Source organism: Mercenaria mercenaria, chromosome 16, assembly GCF_021730395.1.
Source record: "Mercenaria mercenaria strain notata chromosome 16, MADL_Memer_1, whole genome shotgun sequence".
NCBI classification, from domain to species: domain Eukaryota; kingdom Metazoa; phylum Mollusca; class Bivalvia; order Venerida; family Veneridae; genus Mercenaria; species Mercenaria mercenaria.
Genome location: NC_069376.1, coordinates 16,271,665 through 16,294,058, shown reverse-complemented (window position 1 = coordinate 16,294,058; position 22,394 = coordinate 16,271,665). Strand labels below are relative to the sequence as shown.

The window sequence follows — 22,394 nt, the reverse complement described above, 5'->3', positions numbered from 1 at the left end:
ATTTGATCTAGGGTCATGAAACATTATAGGTATGTCATGTAGCATGTACACTTGTGCATCTGAGTTTTGGTTTGAAAATTACATAGCTAGACCTGTTAAAGTCATTGACGAATTAGCATGAAGGAGACGTAGGCATTGTATCGGGACTTTTATGCCCATTTATTATTCGAGTGAAATTTATGTAACTTTCGGTTGCTAAATAAAAGCAATTTTCTTTTATGTATCCTTGTTCGATATTCTTCAGCAGTTACTGTAGCTCAAGCAAGCCAGCCTGGAAATTCCGAAAATATGCAATCAGTCGAAAATTTCCAATTGTTATTAAAGGTCGACTACAGATCAGCCTGTGATGTTTGTAAATACATGAACACGTACTACTTTTACATGCAAAGTAGTTATCAGATCAATTTATGTGTAGAAACAGTCACCGAATGTATTTATATTTATAGTACTCGGTAGGTATGAAGTATGATTATAATACTATTCGCTGAGCAGTGGCTGGCAGTCAAAGGCCATTCGTATGAATATTATCGTTAGAGTATGCAAATCGTATAATTATTAAAAACTTGACAAAAGTAAGAGACAAAAAATGTTCACGAAATTATTATCTAATTTTGTATCTTATCAAACGATCTAAATTGAAGACAGAAAGCACATTGACGAAGTACTTGGAATTACCAAGGGTAAAATGTTATACGCACGTTATGTAAACTCAAGCAATGACTTTAATGTGCTATTTTTTAGCTCACCATAGCACGAAGTGCTCAAGGTCAGCTATTGTGACCGGTCATAGTCCGGCGTCCATCGGCATCCGCCGTGCGTCGTCCGTCATCCGTCGTGCTTCGTCCGTCAACATTTGCCTTGTGAACACTATAGAGGCCACATTTGTGACCCAGTCTATATGAAACTTTGTCAGAATGTTAGTTTTGATAATTTCTATGTCAAGTTTGAAACTGGGTTATGTGGGGTAAAAAAATAAGGTAAATAGGTCAGATCAAAGAAAGACTTTATGAAACATGGTCAGAATGTTAGTCTTGATGATCTTTAGATTAAGTTCGAAACTGGGTCACCTGAAAGCAATAGCTTGTGAACACTCTATAGACCACAATTGAACCTCAGTCTTTCTGAAACTTAATCGGAATGTTAATATTGATACTCTCTAGGTCAGGTTTGAATCTGTGTCATCTGGGATCAAAATAACGTCAGTAGGTCAGATCAGTGTAGAAGCTTGTGAACACTCAAGGGACAACACTTGTGACCCAATCTTGATGGTCTCTAGGTCAAGGTCGAAACTGGGTCATGTTGGATTAAAAACTAGGTCACCTGGTCAAATCAAAGGAAAAGTTTGTGAACACTTGAAGAGGTCTAAGTTGTTTATGAAACTGGGTCAAAATGTTTGTCTTAACCATTTCTAGGTCAACTTTGAATCTGGGTCATGTGGGGTCAAAAACTAGATCACTAGGCCAGGTCAAAGGAAAATCTTTTCAACACCCTTGAGACCACATTCTAAGTTTGAAACTCATGAGAATTAGTCAGAATGTTTGTTCTGATAATCTATAGGTCAAGTTTGAATCTGGGTCATGCGGGGTCAAAAGCTAGGTCAACTTTCAAACCAAAGGAAAAGCTTGTGAACATCAGAGGCCATAGTTGTAACCATATCTTTATGAAATTTAGTCAGAATGTTCTTGATGAACTTTAGGTCAAGTTAACTTCTTGGTCATGTTGGGTCAAAAACTAGGTCAGTAGGCCAGATCAACTCTTTTGAGCGATATATAGGGCCACATGGCCCTCTTATTTAATTTTACTCTTTGATGTATTTTTTCTTCTTTTTCTTTTTACTCTAATACATAAAGTTTGATCATGATGTCACGTTCTAAACCCAGTAAAAGCGTGTTTACTCTTTTCGCGTCAGTATGCAACATGGATTGAATTATCTCTCTTTAAACTATAGAATTGAGAACTAAATTATACTTCACGATATTAAAATATATCGGAATTACTACGTATCGTATTTATTCAGTTAAGGTAGTTCTGCACGTTTGATAAACACTAAAAGCAATGACGTAACATCATTTATCCGGGAAACGTAGAATTAAGCCTGGATTCGGTGTACTGAAATAAAAATCATTTTATGAATAAAGGACAACATGCGAGTACATTTATCAAAATGGCACTGTTACTACATTTCTTAACACAAAATATTATATTAAAACATATGTCACATGTCGTAATTCAAAATAATGTCTTGAAATATTCGGTTCACTTTAATCAGGGTCAAATATCTCAAATCTAAGCACACGGACCTATACATTTTATTTCATTATATTACGAGCCATATCTTTAGTTATAGCCGTGAGAAATTTCATAAAAATCTATATTATAGAAAAATTTCTATTCGCGAAAATGTGTTAAAATTTATGATTCTCCCATAGACTCCCATTATGAAAAAACGGATGAGGTCAAAACTTTCCAAATTCATCAAATTCTACATTGTAGAAAAAAAATCGATCCAAATGTGCAGAATTACCTTAAATTCTAAACTTGAAAACGTTTTCATGAAATTTATTACTGAAATCATTGTAGTCACTCAATAAATCGTTAAACGGCTTGCCATACACGGAAGGTCGTATGACACAATTCTCAGGATTAATTTTGAGAATGTATTATTGGCAACATACATTGGGCCTACACTGTAAGCATTTACTATTCTGATATAATTCCTCACCTACTTTTTCAAGCGGTCATACGATAGAGTTAAAAAATGCTTTACATTTGTATATTAAAACAGTTTAAACAGCTATACAAATGGATATTATCTGTAATTACGTGGTTAGAAAAACGGTACTTTAAATATTGCACATGAATAGTTAAGGTTAAAGGCCAAGAGGGGAGGGGGGGGGGGGGGGGGGGGGTAATTTAAACAGAATCAATAATATATTCTAGTATGTTCAGCAATATTCAAACTATCTACAAATGTTAAAAAGAGCATTTATTGGAAATAATAATTTACAAGAAATTAATTTATTTAATGTTCATAACAGAAAAAAAAAATACAATGTCACCATGAACCTTTGAGTATTTCATTTATTGATAATATCAGTATAGTCCGGTCATCATGAAAACGGAAGTATGTTGTTAATATTATCTATAAGTTACAATACACTTTTCAATCGGAAGTAAGTAAACAGGAGAATACATACATTTCCTTTTCCTAGTTAAAGGTAATGAACCTTATTTTACCCCACTTTTATTACTATTTTGTCTGTCCCATTAATGACAGTGCAAAGTATGAAATGGTACAAGTTAGACAAGCTAGAATTAGCAAACTACAGCACAATACAATTGTGATTGTGTAAAATTATCTTTAAAAAATTGCCGTAAGTAAAACAAGAATAAATATCGTATGGACTTTACTGTAAATGTTTTTACCCGAAATGACTTTAAAATGAACATTCAGAGAGATTTGTTTAATTAATCAATTAATTGATTGATTGAGTAAAGTTGTATCCTGTCTATCAGGTAAAATATTGCATATTCAAATGCATAACTATCATTATCGACTTACTGTTACCTATCCGCTAGTACCTTTAAAGCCGTTTTGTCCCAACAGTAGCGGTTGTTGCTGCACAAGCGCATCTTCACGTTACAGTGTGAAGAAATATTCATAAAAAAAAAAGTGAGAAAAAATGCGAGTGGTTTGTTCTGATGGATAATCTACATTTGATAGATTCACTTTTATGCTTGCTCTATATAATTCAACCTTTAAGGACAAATATATGTGCTACTTGTTACCATAAGTCACTGTTCCATTTAGTTAACTCAATGTTGACAAAAAAAGGGTAAAATATTCGATTAGGTAAACATGTTTTTATCACTAAATAAAGTATTATTTATATTTCTTTGGAGCGTTTTTGTCTGTCTTAGTGTTGGATTTAATATAGATGTGATAAATACAGTAACATTGCGTGGATTTTCGGATCCTGGAAGTTATTTTGGATACTCTGTGGGGATAGCAGTAAATGATAACACAGGAAACAAATGGTAAGCGAGTTTTCACTACATTACTAAGTATTCATTTTCTTTTCATTCAAATTGCGTTTACCTTTTCCTTTAAAGTCAAATGATGCTTTAAATTCTATGCAGCACATGAATGTTGATCATTATGCAAACTTCGACCAAAATTTAAAAAAAAATCAATTATTGGAAATAGGATTACTAGTAAACAAAAAATTAATATATTTATAATCATAACAAAATTTCTGCATCCACATTATAAACAAAGGTATTATGGGCCTTAAAACCAGCTATGTCATTAGCGAAAATTTCGTGCCCTCGAAATAAAATAATAACAGAGCATTCAAATTGTTTATCTTAATTTTTTTTTTCGGGGGGGGGGGGGGGGGGGGTTTTTTTTAACAATCGTTACAAGAATGAGACATATTTGTAACAACAATCACAACAACAACAACAACCTCAGTGTTGCCATTATTTTAAACGTAGGCCCTAGCTGGCAACGTGATATTTCTTTACGGCCTCCTTTTCTGTTTCGTGATTTCGTTTTGTTTATATTAATAGCAGTGGCCATGTTTATAACAGAAAACTTCTTGCTCTGTATTGATCGTTTGCAAAAGCTACTATGTTGATAGTGATATTATATAAAAGTTTTGTCGATTCATATGATAATATAATGGGGACAGGACTGGGAATTTCACCATGATAGGTCACATTACCAAAACGGCGAGCTAAAGAGATGATATTTGTTAGGTACTATGGATAATTGGTAAAAGTAAATTCTATTCATTCCATACTGCTTTTAGGGTACGTTGGTACTTTCTGTCGGTTGATGGGTACTTTATATGATACCTATTAAATGTCTTTCGAAAGAACGTCTGGGCAGTTAACTTTACCTTTCCAGTGTACAGTACTAACCTATTCCACGCAAATTACTGCAAACTTCTTCACATAATTCAGGTGGGCGGACACAATGTCTTTTACCGCAATCGTTATGGATAACATGGTCCTCGCCCTGGGATCGAACTTACGACCTCATTGATCTGCGCTCTTCCAACCGAGCTTAGTTTGTGAGATTGAATCAATTTTGTCACTACAGGATCTTAGTGGGTGCTCCTCGAAGTAATGATCCAGCCTTTCCAAATGTACCGAGACCTGGTGCTGTGTTTGCCTGCACGCTCCCTTCACAAGGGAATTCAACGTGTACCAAGTTGAACATTGATGGTAAACATTTTATATTCTAATTATCAGCTTTTAATCATACCTCACGCAGCTTCACTCTAAATAAAATATACGATCCCAGATCTTGGGTTTCGGGTTTTAGTCCTCGCTGCGATTATCTCTTATAAGCTTGTAGTACCATATTCGTAACAGATCGCATTTGTAACAGATTTCGTACGTATGCTATAACATTCGTAACAGGTAAAATGTGTTACGAATGTGTTTGTCAAACATTGGGGTTGACATGAGAAACATGGGTTGACATGAGGAACATATATGTATCATGTTGAGTTTTATACTGCAAATGTTCAATCGGTTTGTTGTCATCGCAACATCATTAAATGACTGCCATAAGCACCATCACAAGTTAGCGTCCCCGTAGCCGACGTCAATGACGTCATAAAAGTATTTGAGGCGCATCATGAGAAAATGGGCCTTCGGGAATCTTCGAGGCTTTGCGACCAGTGTGGACCCAGATCAGCCTGCGCATCCGCGCAGTCTGATCAGGGCCCACACCGTTCGCTGTTATTTCCAAGAAGGCTTATTCTACCTGAATATGAAATTTTCTGACCCTAATTCAGATGCATAAATGCACAGGTCAGCCTAAATATACACTTTCCTGAAATTCACGAAAATGTCCGAATGTCAATTTTCCTGTGACGTGGCACAATTTTTATTATCATTTCTGCATCCACTACTATAATATGAGTACAACTTCAGCTACTTCTACTGTTACCTCGACTAGCTGAAATATAGACCCACCTGCTCAGGTCACTGGTTCGAACCCGGTGGCGACATACATTTGTAGCTATCTTTCGTCATCCAGAGCTGTTTCAAGTTGTATGACAAACGGGAAGTTGCCATGGCATTGGACAGATTATATACAACTTGTCATGAACGGAGCCGTTAGCCTTTAGTCTAGGAGGGCCCGACCTTGTGCTGCGAACTAGTGTCTATGAGACTTTAAGAAAGTACACCTTATTTTTAATTACCCTCACCCCACTGAGCCCACCTGTGAGGTAATAGGCCTTCTTTTATTATAGTCCCGCAGTGAAATAGCGGAATTTGTGTGTTCGTGCAGTTATATATAGGCTCTTGTCCTTGGTATAACTTGCCCAATAAAGTTCACGTCAGGGTTTTAAATGGGACATATTCATTTGATGTATCCATTGTCGTCAGTATAAGTTTATTTGATGTTTAAAGCAATGCAAACTGACAAAGATAAACAAAACGGAAACGAAAAACCTATCTTGCAGCGAACCCGCGGACGCCGACGACATCAAGATCAGAACAATAGCCATGAGCAGTATTCGAATAGTCAAGCTAGTCACTATTTCAAAGTTTACATAAATGTATATATGTGCCCGGTGTTCTACGGAAACAAGCTTTTACAAGACTCTCTATGTTATTTGAGACTGCCTTGATCTTGATTTTTGTGCATTTTATTTGTTGTTGAAGCGATACAACCAGCGCCTTGCCGACTGGGATAGCATGTGGTGTGCATCTTCCCTTTTAATCATATATATTCATATATTCATGCATTTAGTAAAAATGAAATATTACAAATCAAAACCGATATGAGTGACATGTACATGTAGTACCATGCTACTGTGAATAGACCAGTCATGATAACGGTATTCTTGCCAAGTTTAATTGCCAGATTACCAACCAGTGCCAAGATATTAACCTGACCGGCAATATCCCTCTAATTAAAAAGAGGGCCTTCATGGACCACTATCGCTTACATGAGTGATATTACACTATACAATCACGTTACTAAATCTGGGATTTTTGCCATTTTAGGGGCCATACCTCTAAGACAAATAGCGTGATATAGCTACTTTTCGAACAAAAAAGCAAGATCTTAATGATACATAACTTAAATGCAAGTTTGGTCAAAATCAAATAATAAATGTGATTTCTGTCATGTTTACAATGCTAAAATCAGCAAATATTGACATTTTAGGGGCCATAACTCAGGACAAATGGTGCTATTTAGCTGGTTTTTGCAAGGAACCGATATGTTATAGATGTATAAGTTCTATACAAGTCTGGTCAAAATGAAATAATAAATATGGTCTCTATTGTGTTCACAAAATGTTGCCATTTCAGCCATAACTCCGAGACAAATGTCCTTTTAAAAAGGAAGTGAGATCCCATATAAATTTAATAAAAATCAAATAATAAACGTAGTCTCCATTGTGTTGACAAGGATAAAATCAGCATTTTTTGCCTATTCAGGGGCCGTAACTCCAAGTCAAATGGTCCAATACGGTTGTTTTGAAAGGAACCGAGATCTTTTAGATATACATGTGTATAAGTTGTGTGAAAGTTTGGTCAAAATAAACAAAAAATGTGGTCTCTATCGCATTCACAAGGCTAAAATCAGTAATTATTGCCATATCAGGGGCCAACTTCAAGACGAATAAGGTGATATGGCTGGTTTTTGAAAGTAACCGAGATATCATAAATATATGTAAGTTTTTTTTTGCAAGTTTTGTCAAAATCAAATAATAAATGTTGTCTCTGTCGTATTCACAAGAAAATGTGAACGGACGGGCGGTCGGACGACGGACGACGTACAAAGGGTGCAAATAGCTTACTTTGACACTTCGTACAAGTGAGCTAAAACATGTTACAAATGTGTTTCAGATGTAAAAATGCACTTTTTAGCTCACCTGACACATGTTACAAATGTGATCTGATAAGAATGGGGACCAACATCGCTGGCATGGCGGGATAAATTCGTTTGATAAATCATTTTTCTATGCACATAAAATGAAACTTGATTTCTGTTACATATGCGATCTCATTTGTAACACCTGTTATATATGCGATCGCATTTGTAACAGCTGTTACAAATGCGATCTGTTACGAATGTGGTCTTACCTAAAGGCTGGTGTTAACTTTTATATAAGAAAACTACAGTTCGTTAAAGGCACTGACCTCCAGATTTTGGCTAAAAATGATAATTATTTCAAATTGAAGTTCGGTCAATAAATATTAGAATATGAGTTTTTGTTTCTAAACTATTTTAAAAATGCCAGATCAAGAAAAAAGGATGACCGCGTCGGGAATCGAACCCGGACCGCCGAAGCAATAAAGAAGTTTTCCACTGTCGTTACAAATAACGCTATAGAGGACACCCTGTTCAAAGCGCGTTAGATATAGTAAGATATATTTAATCGGGGCAATTTACCTCGCATAAAGCGTTACAAACGCTTTTCGATTTTCGTGGTAAAAAGTAGTAAAACAACTAAATCTCATGTGTTTCTGGAACATATAGTCTCTCAGTAATTAAGTTTCAAAGCATTCTTAACAAATACAGCATTAATTTCTAAATATCTAAAAAACTTATTTTTTCCTGTTGTTTTTTTTTCGAACGATCTGGAGGCCAATGCCTTTAAATACAACCCGCTGAATTTACACCTTTTCGCTTCTTTCAATTTCTCCTTTCGAGACATTAAATTCTTACGGTGTCATTTTAACCAAGCATGCGATAGGTACATGCCTATTTCAATAGAATGCTGAGTGATACATACTGAAACGCGGTAGAGTAAAAGAAAACACGATGCTATTGAGACCGGGCACGAGGAAAAAGAGAAAGATCAGTACTATGTATATTTGGGCTACTTGTGAGTAAGCCTGCGGAGGCTTACATTTGATTTTGTAGTGATCTGCCTTTAGCGCTACATTACTCCTTATTCAAAGGGAGAACACTGTGTAGGAGATTGATTAAAATAATGCTTCAGCTTTTATTTAAAATATATAAAATACTATTATAAATGATATTCATTAGTATAATAATCACGTATTTGCGATACATTTAAAACAATGACATAGAATGAGTGAGTCTTCAGTCTGTACCTCCATAAGGTATGAGTTACCCCTTCACCCTTTGTATCACATTGCATGACTTTAAATTTACATTTTTAGTTTACTTTTAGAAACAAAGGGACTTGATTCCGTTAACATTGGTGGACGTACAATTACTTTTAAGCATGGTAGAAATGATTCCTGGCTTGGAGGATCCATTGATGTTTTCACGTCAGGTTCCTCTAACGTATTTGCTGTAAGTATTATTACGTCACAAACCAACCACGTGTGTAACAATGCAAATTAACTGTGTAAGAAAAGTACTAAGCTAAATTTAATTTACTGATCCATTATTTTGCTTTTATTTCAGAACGGTAAAGAATAACATTTGCCTGGAAGTTTAGTATTATAATCTTTATTATGAATGCGTTCTATATTTCATAAAAATTTTCTTGTGAATTTCATAAGATCGGTGGTCAAAGGGCTGATCTTAGATTGCATATGGTTTTTCTCCGTCCAGGAAATGTAGTTTCCGACAGGGTTTGAACAAATCCAGGTGATACGCGTTAAACTCGACCATGTGGATGATATTAGGGAAACACTAATGTTGCTATGAGACAGTTACTTTGACGATTAACGTATCATGCGATTAATATTTCTAAACCTGACCCTACATGCTGGGAATAAACACACGCCTTAAGGCAGTTAACACTGCAACACTATTTATAAGTACTGGACGTAACAACTTTTGTCGAGATTTTTACTGATGACAATATCAGTCACAGTAATGTTGCATTTCTCCATATTCAATTCAGTATAATATTTCAGTTTTTTTAGAGGAAACTAAACTTATATTAGTTCTGCACCCTTGATAAACCGGAAGTAATGGCGTAACGTCATTTTATCCGGAAAACTAAGATTAAATCCTGGACACGTCATATGGAAACGAATATCGTCCTAGAAATTAAGGTCAGTTGCAAACTGCAATTGCAGTAATATTCTCTTCTAATAAGTTGTAACTACGAAAATCTGAGTATCAGTCTACTTTAACCTATTTGTTGTTCACTTTTTTCGAGTAAATGCCTAACCAGTATGATGAACTTGGCATAAATGCAATCACAATCGTTTCAGACATGCGCACACAAATGGTATAACACGTATTTTTATGAAGTAAGAGATTATGTCTACATGCAAGGTTTGTGTTATGAAGTTCCTCTGGATTTAAATATGACAAATGTGAAGAAGATACCTGCTATGACGAACGATGTTTTGCGGACAATTTACATACCTGAAACTGACCAAACGGTGTGGCTCTATGGATTTGCTGGGCTTGGAATATCCGTTCACTATACTAAGGTAAAATAGCATGTAAGCATTCGTTAAAAACAGAGTAACGGCCCGTTTCTAACCAGTACTGGTAACAGATTTAAATAATGTTTAAGTATGAGTGGGTAAAGTACGAGATAGGTACTCTCGTTTTGAATGTTTGACATCGGACATCATATCTATTCTGATGACAAACAGTTGGCACTGTGCATAATGTCTTTTACGTAAATGGAAATACATTTCACATTTAAACATCATGTCTTTTCCACGGAAATGAAAAAAAATGACTTTGAGCATCATCCCTTTAAATTTACGTAATCGGAAATTTAGTGACTTCATAACAAGTCAGTTAACGCAAATGGAGAAGTTGGCATTGAACATTATGCCTATAAAGGTGAATGGAAAACTTACTTTGCTATTAATGCAAGCGAAAATTGACACAAAACATCAATTTTGTTAATGCAAATGACACAAACATCAGGGTTATAAGTAAACGAACATTTGTTGTAAACTAAAATGTCTTTACTTTGTGTAAATTATATAAAGGGAAACATTGAAACTGTTACTAAAATTTTGGCAAAAAGTACGACAGTTACATATATGCCACACACATGAACGTATTTATTGTCACTTGGGTGACTGCAGTACATTTCTTTTGTTTTCATACGCCAGAAGATTTGCATTGTATAATGTTACAGGCCTTCATTTAATAACTTCGTTTCTGCTCAGAATTTAAGAATGATCTGACACGCACATAGCTCTGTGATCAAATGTCAAGGTCATGGTCACAGTGACTTATAGTTAAAAAAAAACATTCAATATTTTAAGAATCTTTTAACGGAATGGCCTCATGAGACATGACTGACAGAGGATGTCATATGGTAAAGAATCATGTAAGGACATGGTATATATATATTTGTCTTAGTTATTGCTTATTGTCTTGAGAAAAGATCTAGACCAGTTTGTTTTCTGAATATCTAGGTTTTAATCTTATTCAGTGAGAAAATATCTACAAAAGCGTGAAAGCACAACAGCAAATTTCAATGGAACATGGAGCTGTTTTTGAAACAGACTAATTTTCATATGCATCATAACATCTCGATACTTTTTAAATAGACTATTTTCAAAGAACTGTGACATCTCTTCGTTTTGATGCATTTGCAATAACGTTCCTGTGCCGAATTTTCTCTTAACTAGGTAGAACATAGTTTCCAGCAATATTTCATTTCTATTTCTTTACAAAGGGCATTTTTAATTATCGGGGTGTGTGTTGGGGGAAGGGGTGGGGGTGGGGGTGGAGTTGGGGGGAGGGAGGGAGAAGCAACTTCTTCAAGTATCAAGTATCCACGGCAGAACATATAATGGTAAGGTAGATTGTTGGTAAAATGTTGTTCGTTTATCAAATAATTCTGGTTTTTGATGATATAAAAGTAAACATTTAGCACCATTCATATATATATACCTGTGCAGTGTATGTATCTGTTTTCAGAACGCAAATCACCTGTTGTTGGGGGCTGCAGGTATTTTTGACTGGATTGGTGGTTTCGTGGATCTGGAAGGTCAGCAAGTAAAAATCATGCGGAATGCAATAAACAACACTGACATTATTAAACCAAACACAGGTAAACATGTCATTAAACTACAGTGAAACATGTAAATTAGTAACAAACAATAGTCGTACTTCGTAGCTGGTAGCTCCAAAACTTGAAATGCAAATGAAAAATTGACATCAGAAGAAAAAATACAGGAACCGTAAAATCATAACATTTGATGTATTTCGTGGCCTCTGAACAAAATGGCTGTTTCCTGGGGATATAAATACGTTGATTTTACCTTTAAACATAAAATGACAGGGAATTTTAATGTTTCGTTGCGGTTAAATTTTGTATATTGACTGACTTGAAAATTCCACGAAAATGAGACCCCCACGAAAATTTATGGTTTCATAGTATGGTGGTTAGAGTCATGTTGTCTTTTCTTTGTTCACAGTTGGTTTTCATCTCAGGGTTGACTGTGTTTCGGAGGAAATATGAATTCATATTATTGATTGAGCCTTGTAACCAAAGCGTTCTCAATTTCTGCATTCACGGTTAAATAGAAACTATATCCTTTCATAAGATCACAAAAATGTTCCATTCGCTTTAAGGATTGAAATCTTGAAATCTTTTAACCTCATAAATAACTCGATCGTGGTTGAAATACTAGAATTGCATCTTTGGAAGAATTCGCGTTTTAATATTCAGTCAGTTACATTAAATAGATCTAGTAATATAACTGTATCAAACAGAATTATTTATTCTACCACAACCCGACTTTATACCCTATAAAACATAAAAAACTGAAATTGTGTTCTTACACATCAAACGTCACAATTATAACGTCATAGTGTCAAAAGTCATAGCTGCGCGCTTAGAAACATACAGTCAAAAGGCAATAACAAACATCTGGGTTGCTTTTCATAAAGAATCCTAAGTCTTATTCCTAAGTGTAAAGTTAGGATTGGAATAAGATTGCACTTATGTGCGTTTCAAGAAACACTCGTATCTCTCGTACATACTATATTAGGAATAATCCTATCTTTTGACTTATGACAGTTTCAGCACAGTAACACAATCTGCGCGTGACGCGCACCTACTTGGAAACGTAAATAACAACAAAATTTAACCGCCGAATAATCTTGAAACTTTGCGATTATCCAGCCTTCTTGTTTCTGACTTGCAACAAATCTTATTCATAATCGTACAGAATTTATCCTAGTTTAATTGTTTTTACAAAAATAGTCGTGAAAAACACGATTTCTATATAGATCTACCGGCTATAGATATGGCTTAAAAGTGTCATAGTTTCCGCCTACTGTTTAATCGATCGAACTTTTTCCGCGCATAATTTATTCAAAGGTATAATCTGTTCTAAAATTGATAATTTTTTGTTCTTAATGCTTGCGGAGATGTGTCGCCATTGTAGAACTATGTTGTGTGCGGTAAACAGCTTTATATTATATACATTTTGACTGAAAATGAGTGACACGGAATATATTAGCGCCAAATGTGTGGTTTAGACAACCCTTAGCAGTTATCAGTGCAACCCTACCCCTCTTGTAAGAAAACGGTACTGCATAAAAATTACATTCGATTCTAATATTCATTCGCTGATCAATTATTATATTTTCATAACTCAAACTGCGGTGTTTTTTCTAGGGTTTTATGTGACACGTGAGAGTCTATACTACTGTTGAAAACTGAATTAAAGGGTTTCATTTCCAACAGAATAACTACTAACACCTGAATTTAGTGAAATATGACCTATTACCACATATCTAAATGTATTTAAATTTATTTCAGAAATGATTCTAAAATCAGTTAGCATGACAAAAAAATCTATTTTTAGTTTTATTTTTAAATTTTGGACTTTATATCTTAATATAAATGATGAATAATATGGACTGGTGGTTAAATAGTACAAACCATAATACTATGGACTAGCGTTTTATATTTAAGGAGTTATTAACATTGAAAACTATTGTCCTGGGCCTATAGGAACTAGAGCAAACACTTTTGACTTTATTGTCAAGCAAGCCCTTCTGTTAGTGTCTATAAGAAATATTACTACAAGCATTAAAAACAAATTTTCAGAACTTTTTCACACTCTGATTTTAGCCCTTGAAATAGAACAGTTGCGAAATAATGTGCGTGGGTTCGAAATGAATTTATAAATCAAGAATGCAATTTTGTTCGAATTGACATACAGACTGACATCATCGCCAACTTGTCCATGTGAACTTGTCCAAAAGATTAGACTGCGGAGCATGTACTTCGGAGAAAAAGACGTGACCAGGAGCGAGCTGCGACTTGGTAGATAGATACCTCAATCCACCAGAAACTGTATGGAGGCATTGAGGATCATGGGCAAACCACAAGTTCCGTCGAGGCTACTGGTCTGACAGTGTAGATGCGAACGACAAGAAGAAGTTCGAATTGACATAATATACCTGGGAACTAAATCATAGTAAATAATGTTCCATCAATGTATGCTCCTTTCTTGTCCAGAATGTGGACAGCCATTTCTTGCCCTGCCTTCTTTATCTGAAATATCCGATCTTTATGAATAAAGCGACATGCCTCCAGATCGCTAACAACAAAACAATTTGTTTTTTAGATATTTTGAAATAAATGCTATATTTCTTAAGAAGGCTTTAAAACTTAATTACTGACAAACTTTATGTTACGGAAACAAATGAGAATTTGCTGTTTTTACTACTTTTTAAGATGAAAACTGAAAAACGTTTGGCACGCTTTTACTCTGGGTAAACTCAATAATAAATATCTGTATTTTGAAATCATTATTCACTACTTCAGCTACAGGCTACGATGACTGTAAAATGCTTTTATTGCCGCGGCGGGTCAGGGTTTGATTCCTGACGAGGTCATCCTTCTTGATTTAGAATTTTTAGAATATTTTAGAAACAAAATTCTATATTCTAATGTTCATAATATGACCAAAGCTTCAATTTGAAAGGATTTTTTTTTAGCCAAATCTGGAGGCATCATGTTGCATTAAACTAAAAAAGAATAAATTACATGTTTTTGGACATTGCGGTTTATATATTTTGTACCCTGTTACCAAGGTTATCTAACAAGGTGGCAGAAAAGATTGAAAAGATTCTGCGTACATGCCGCTGATGCACTTTGTGATAAATGGAAGACCGCTGTATTTATTGTATTTTCAAGCCTTTTGAAAAAAATACAAATTTTTACTGCTCCTCAAAACATTGGAACGGCAGCCCCACCACAGCTCCCATGCCCATGCAAAGAGTCTATCATCAACAGTAATTAAAATTACTAAACTGGTTGGAGCAAACATAAATAACCTTAGGCAAATCATTTTAGTGGGCAAGGCACTTTATCACGATTGCCTCAGTCGACACAGCTGTAAATGGGTACCAGCAAATTGCTGGAGGAGGTATAATTAGTTTACACTGTTCTTAATATAGGGTCACTGACAAGCTCTATAGAGCTTAATATGTTAATTGTTTCACCAGGCCACGGTAAATAAAACTTACCTTTACCTTTTACCTTGATACAGTATCTATATTTATGTTCAAACACACGTCACACTCTGTGACACGAGGTAGAGCTATATTTACCAATAAATTTCGAAGGTGATATGCACCCGAATCCAATTAAAAACTCCGCACCCCACTACCTCACTGAATCCACCCATGCTGGTCGCTCTTGCATTTCTGGGTGAGTGGAGAGTGATTAATTTCGAGCCCCGATAACACAAGGGATAAATGATGCAATAATCAAATAAAACAAGTAACTGTAGCGTAGACGAAACATACCTCGAGATGTAATTTGTTAAATTTCCAGTGGTGAAACTGAATACGAGGGATGTTCGAAATGAATTGCTTATTTCTATCTGGAGACTTCAAATTTCAAGTTAGCCCAAAAGGGCTCATTTCATGCACTCGAAGTACTCCCCGTGGCTAGAAATGCAAAGTTTCAGCCGATGTATCCACTTCTTGAAGGCGTCACGGTACGCTGATTTGGGCACAGTAATAAGGTACTAATGAATGGCAGATCCAAGTGCCTGTCGGGACTGGTATTTCCGCCCAGCAAGGAATGATTTCAATTTCGGAAACAAAAAAAAATCACATGGGGCAAGGTTTGGGGAATACGGGGGTGAGGCAAAACAGTTACTTTTTCTTTCTTCAAAAACGCCGAAACTATTGCGGAGGTATGAGCGGGGGCATTGTCATGTAGAAGACGGACATGTTTAAAACTAGTGGCAGGGCGTCGTTTCTGATAATACCTTTTCAGTTTCTTCAGTACTACGTCTTTGTAGTACTTTCCGGTGATGCTTGTGCCCTTTTTCACCGGCACTTTTATTGCGACTCCTTCACCAGAGAAGAAGATTGCATACAAAACCTTCTTTGCACTCAAAGAACGTTTGGCAATTATTGGGCGTTTGCTGTGTTTAGTGGCCCAGAACTTATTGCTAACCTTTCTGACGGGCTCAAAATAATGGACCCAGGTTTCATCACCTGTGACGACATTGGCAAACTGCTTTTTGTCATATTTTGGAAACATTTGAAGCAGCTTTTTGGCCACTTTAACCCGTTGCCTCTTTTGCTCATCAGTCAACAGATGTGGCACCCATCTAGCAGAAATCTTTCTGACTTTCAAATGCTTCTTCAAAATAAGGTGAACCGTTGATAGTGATATGCTTACCTTTCGTGCAATATCACGAACTGTAAATCTGCATCTCCTTCAATGATTTCCTTTATTTTGGAAACGATTTCTTTACGAGATGCAGATTTTGGCCTACCTGATTTCGGTGCATTTTTGATGGACTCTTCACCAGACTCAAATTTCTTTTTCAACCGCCGAACTGTGTCATAAGACACACAAGAAGGTCCATAAGCAGTAGAAAGTTCAGTCATCAGCTGCTTCAAAGAACAACCAAGTTTTGAGCGAGCTTTGATGTAAGCCCGTATTTCATCTTTCTTGTCGACGCTTCTACCAACCATTTTTACTACAGTGGTCAATGATTGCGTGTATTCAAATGGCAAATTTTATGTCTTACACTTAGTCTAACATGTACATTTTTACACCGTTGTGTAGGTATTGAATAACCCTATACATGTAGATATTGGTTTTTATCGTGCCCCACGTGGATATCGAGCTAGAGGACAATAAGCAATTCATATCGAACACTCCTCGTAGATCTTTATGTCTGCTGACTTAACTATACATACCTGTTTGGAGTTTTTCTTAGTTTAATTCCAAAATAAAACAAACACGTAACTGAATTTGAATACATGTCATTTAATAATAAATGACGGATTGTGTTTAAGTAAACACATAGTAGTGGCATTAAGAACAGAACGTACAGTTATCAATCAAAATATTATGCAATTAAATGCAGCATACTGATCTATGTAAATAACATATATATCAAATATATATTCAAAACATCTATTATGTATGTGACACAATTAATGAAATTAAATGTTGGCTAACAATAATCCGCCCAGAATGGATGCAAATACAGTTTGCAATTACCGACAACAAACAAACTACAAACAAGTGAATATTCGAGTATAGTTTGATCTGTGTGTACATTTTGTTTGACGCTGTCGATAAACAATACCATCTCCGACCCATTGTTAAACAGTCTATGATTGGACGATGTAGCTTATATTGCGTCACCAATAAATTCAGAGTTATTGGAATTTGTATTACAAAATCACGTATCAGTTGGGCTAAGAAGTTCTTAATTTATAGCGGAAAATCACAAAATACATGGGCGCCGCCATTTTATTTTTGCACGTAGTTTTTGTCTTTAGACAGAAGTTAAATGTTAGGGGTGCCCTGAGGCACCCGTAGAAATAGGCGTAATTTTAGTCTTAAAGGTCCACTACTAAAACCCAAACGAGTATTATATGAAAACCAGAGTTTGTAACTGAGACTTCCTAGTTACTGAAAATATGACCCACTGCATCGGATCTAACCAAATAGTCATGAATATGTTCAAGAATAACTAACAAATAAATAAAAAATGTTGCCTTTGTTAAACCGAAAGTATGTTTTCCGACTGCTTACGAATCCATCGCGCATTTTCGGATTTTATTCGGAAGAATCCATCGAAACGAGGCTATGATTTATAAATAGATGCAAAATATATTATATGACCAAACGATAGTGATTTTTACAAACTTAGCACAGGGAATTCAACATTTGCGTACTTCACAAAAACTTCACGAAAATCTAACAATACAGGTAATATAATAGGGTTATTATAACAGTAGCTTGATCTGGGATGCAGAATTCGGCTCGAGTGGATTTTGCCAGATCGGATCTCACGAGGCGCGCAAGCGCCGAGTGTGGTCCGTCCTTGCAAAATCCACGACAGCCGAATACAAAGTCCCAGATCTAGCTACTGTTATAATGACCCTTTCATTACATATCTTTACCATTTTGATTCTTGTTTTGTTCTTTAACGAAATCTTCAATGTTTATTGATATTAAATGGAACTTAGTGAAGTTTTAATGTGCGCTATTTATAGAAATGTGTTAGGTCATGCATATTGGTGGAAATAGTCCGGCAGCATACAATACGGAAGGTACAATACGGAATATTTGTCTGTCTGTTCATATTTAATTGTGAAATACAAGCCGATTTTTACAGAATTTATATAGGTATATAATAAACAGCTATACTACAAGTTTTCGGGAAGACAATTCAGGCCCTTCGCAAATAAAAGTGTTTTCACAACTCCGTCTCCAAACTTTTTCAATTAATTTCTTTTCAGCATAGTTTTAAGAATATAAATAAATAACTATCTGACACTGCAGAAACCAAATGTACACTGATTTATGAGCGTATGGCTACATTAATTTAATAAGATTTAAGAAATTAAACACATTGTCTTGACCTAATACATGTATATGTCACTGTCAATTTTAAACTTAAATTTTGTACATCTCATAATTTTCGTGCAAGTCATGTATAATTACCATCATGGAAATACAGTTATTTGTCGCGCGTCTTTAAACGGATATTCGTTTGAAACAATTTTAAAATCACGTGATCCCGAAAGAATTTCCGACCGATTACGGAAAAGCGATAAACACGAAAGTAGGACAAAATGACCACCCATGTCAGTCTAAGAAAATACAGAAACAATCATTTGTTTCTCTGTACATGTGTTATTTTCAAGGGAATATTGCACGGCTATCGTAATGTTTAGTGGTATATTTCAAAATGTGTAGTCTTTTTTAAAGATTAGTGTCTATTCATTTGTCTTTATTTTGCACCTTTAATTTCACTAATAATGTACATTAAGATTTTTCTGAAACGCAGTTTTCACCTAGTTTTCCACTTAAGAGTAAAAACAGACTTAAGATTCTTCATGAAACGCACCCAAGATGAATATTTTTAAAGACATAAATAAAAAACAGTGAACTGTTCTTAAATAAAATCATTGTTCGTCGTTCAGATGCGTAGATTCTCTGTTATTATATCGATGCTGTGATAAAATTCCTTCGTATTTCAACTCAAAACGGTGGTTTATTTCAACGTCAAATCAATGATTGGGATTTATAATTTATTTATTAACACCTTTATTATACGTGATTCATGAAATGAATATGCAGACGCTTCAAGTGTCGACCGGATCTATTGATAAATATATACAATCATAATCATCTTAGGCCATACTTAACTAAATCTTAGATTATCATAGCATTCTCGGACCGCAGGGTTTCTGACAGTTTGATGCATATTTTGCATAAACACTTTTGTAAGCGCGATTTATAAAAAAGTGCAAACAAAATATTTCTTTTTCAGTAGAGGTTTTACCTTTCTGTTAGACAGTATTTGTATTTTATGAATAGAACCAACATTTGTTTCAGACATATGCATAAATACAGCGTCCTATCTATATGCAAAACATAAAAGATAACATTTGCGGAGGATTGGACACATTCTGTCAGTTTTTCCTCTTCCAAATGATACATGTACGTTCTGGACAATGATGATACCTGTTTTGTTTAGGTTATTCCTCCACAAGTGGTATGTATTTTGCCGATGATCAGACATATCTCGTCTTTGGAGCACCGAGAGTCGAATTGATGGGCATGGTTAGTTGTGAACATAGCAAAGTATTAAATCTATAAACTGTTATCCGCTTGTTTGAATTATTCAATAAGCCAGTAAGCATCTGCACCTTTTCCACCAAAGATGCATATCTGTTGTGTACTATATCATTCTATACAGGTTTATATTTGGACAAATTGCACTTTTCACGTACTGGTACATTTACATATATGCTACGTTTCTTTAGCTCATCTCTTGATAACATACTTCTAATTAGTGACAATCACATTTTCCGTCTACCAACACTGTCAGATTAGCATTTACAAACCTTTCCGTAGGTCTCCTCTACTCTAATGTGTTTTGTGTTCTATATTTTATGATTCTATCCATACACCTTCTGCACGTACCAATGTTCCATCCCTCCAATTCTTTTTTGTCTCATATACAAGTAAACATATTTATCTTGCAAGCAATAAACATCGTGTATCAAATATTCAGGTATACAAGTGTGACAATAAATGGAAACAAATCCGAGTAGGCTTTAAAACAAATTAATGATTTTGTATACTATTTTGTTTATTTTACCTAAAAAACAAACAGTTCCTTGCGAAATTTCGATGCAGACAGATTTTGGCATAACCTTTGTGTAAAGTAAGCATTTCTTCGGCGGATTGTTGCAGCACAAATTTGAAAATTACACCACCGTATAGGTTTCAACGAGCCTATTATCTTAAATTAAAAATAAAACAAAAACGTTTTGAATTAAATGGATGACCCGTATCTATTTCGGGCATACTGCAGTATATTAGTTCCATTATTGATGAATATATTTATTTTGTGAACAATATTGTAGGTACTATTCTTCAAAGCTGGACAGAGTCAGTATACATTTCAAGATGTTTTCATGGTCTTAAAAGGTAGCGAGAACGGCAAGGTAACAGATAACGTACAGCTATCTGATGAATATAAGATATAAACGAAATTACTGTTTTCTTCTAAGCATGTCACCGAGTACATGGAATTAATGTTATTAATTGTATCTTGAAATATATTTCGAAAATACAACAGGTATATAATAACTTGATATGATCAAGTGGTAGCTCTTCTTACTAATAATGCTACGTATCAATGCACGCAGATGATACTGTTAGGAAGTTGTGCATATAGCTGATACTCATAGATAGCAATGCGGTCGGGCAATACTGCTGTGTTATGACATACTCAGCTTTAGAGATTGCTTTTCCTGAAAAGTGGAACTCCCATATGAAAATTCTGGATGTTCATATTATTTTAGGAAAAAAAAACAAATTTGATATGAAATACTTGGCATCCCCACCCCTTAACAAGTAAGTGATCGTGCCAATCTTAATTTTGGCTGCCGGAATCATAAGGTGGTGCTTGGTTGTTGTTTGTTATGTCTTACTGTTTATCTAAAACTGTAAGTTGAATAGTTTTGTGTGTGTCTGTGTGTGTCTGTGCGTGCTCGTGTGCGTGCCCGCGCGCGGGCGCGTGTGTGTGTTTTTATTTTGTACTTGAGTGTCTGCGCTGCTGTGGTTCACGTTGTAGTATAACTGTGATTAAGAACGTAGCATTCCCTTTTGAATGTTCACTCTTATTTCATTTTCCCCTTTAAACGCGCCCCAACTTGTAATCCCTACCCCCATCTTTTTTTTCTATATTTTGCATAAAATTAAGACGTTCTTTTTCGATTTTTGAAGCAACCCGTCTACAACATATCTTAGTTACAGCTTCTTTTTGTTGTGGGCCTACTTTGCAAATGCGTGGTTCTGAGGTCGATTTGTGATGCCCTGTGCTTTCGAGAAATCTACCCTTACCTACTGTTTTGAGTGCTTCGCACATCGCTATGACAGAAAATAAGACAATTTGATAATGAAGCCATAGATAACATTTGAATAATGTTGTGGGTATGTTTCAGAGGCGTGTAATAAATTGCAAAAAAAAAAAAAAATGTTTTTACTAAACATTTAGCTATATATCATCCATTTCATGCGTATTGTACTTTTCAGAGTTTACCAGTGAACTCGTATTATGGAGCAACACTATGCACGATGGACATTAACAATGACAAGAATGATGACCTGTTTGTAGGAGCTCCGATGTACAGTCCTTTGAAAAATAACCATTTTACACAGGAGCTGGAAATAGGAATGGTGTTTGTGTATCTTGGCTCAAGATTGGTACAAAAGCCAAAGCTCATTATCGGGTTTTACATAGAATAATTAAAACCAAAAAGTGACATCTACTATTTGTTTTGAGATATCATCTGTTTGTTACAATATTGAATTGCATTATTGTCTGTCAATCTGAGTCTCCTTCCGTTGACTTCTACCAACAATGGTCCATGCAAAAGAGTTGCTTAGATCTATAAATACTAGATTACGTAACAACATTTGTATAACAAA

General features: G+C 35.2%; 1 protein-coding gene across 3 annotated transcripts in view; it reads left to right on the top strand.

Annotated features, from left to right (window-relative positions):
* The first annotated feature begins 3,595 nt into the window (after positions 1 to 3,595).
* The window catches only part of LOC123539799 (integrin alpha-9-like), a 35,556-nt gene continuing 16,757 nt past the window's right edge, over positions 3,596 to 22,394 (top strand). For 2 of the 3 annotated variants that reach the window (XM_045324575.2, XM_045324573.2), the window contains exons 1-8: positions 3,597 to 4,038; positions 5,108 to 5,232; positions 9,177 to 9,301; positions 10,177 to 10,401; positions 11,861 to 11,993; positions 19,930 to 20,015; positions 20,825 to 20,905; positions 21,999 to 22,169. In XM_045324575.2, the coding sequence (XP_045180510.2) occupies positions 3,860 to 4,038; positions 5,108 to 5,232; positions 9,177 to 9,301; positions 10,177 to 10,401; positions 11,861 to 11,993; positions 19,930 to 20,015; positions 20,825 to 20,905; positions 21,999 to 22,169 (1,125 nt within the window). In that variant the 5' untranslated portion in view covers positions 3,597 to 3,859. Of the gene's footprint in view, positions 4,039 to 5,107; positions 5,233 to 9,176; positions 9,302 to 10,176; positions 10,402 to 11,860; positions 11,994 to 19,929; positions 20,016 to 20,824; positions 20,906 to 21,998; positions 22,170 to 22,394 lie in introns of all 3 variants that reach the window. The other variant, XM_045324574.2, reaches the window with a different exon arrangement.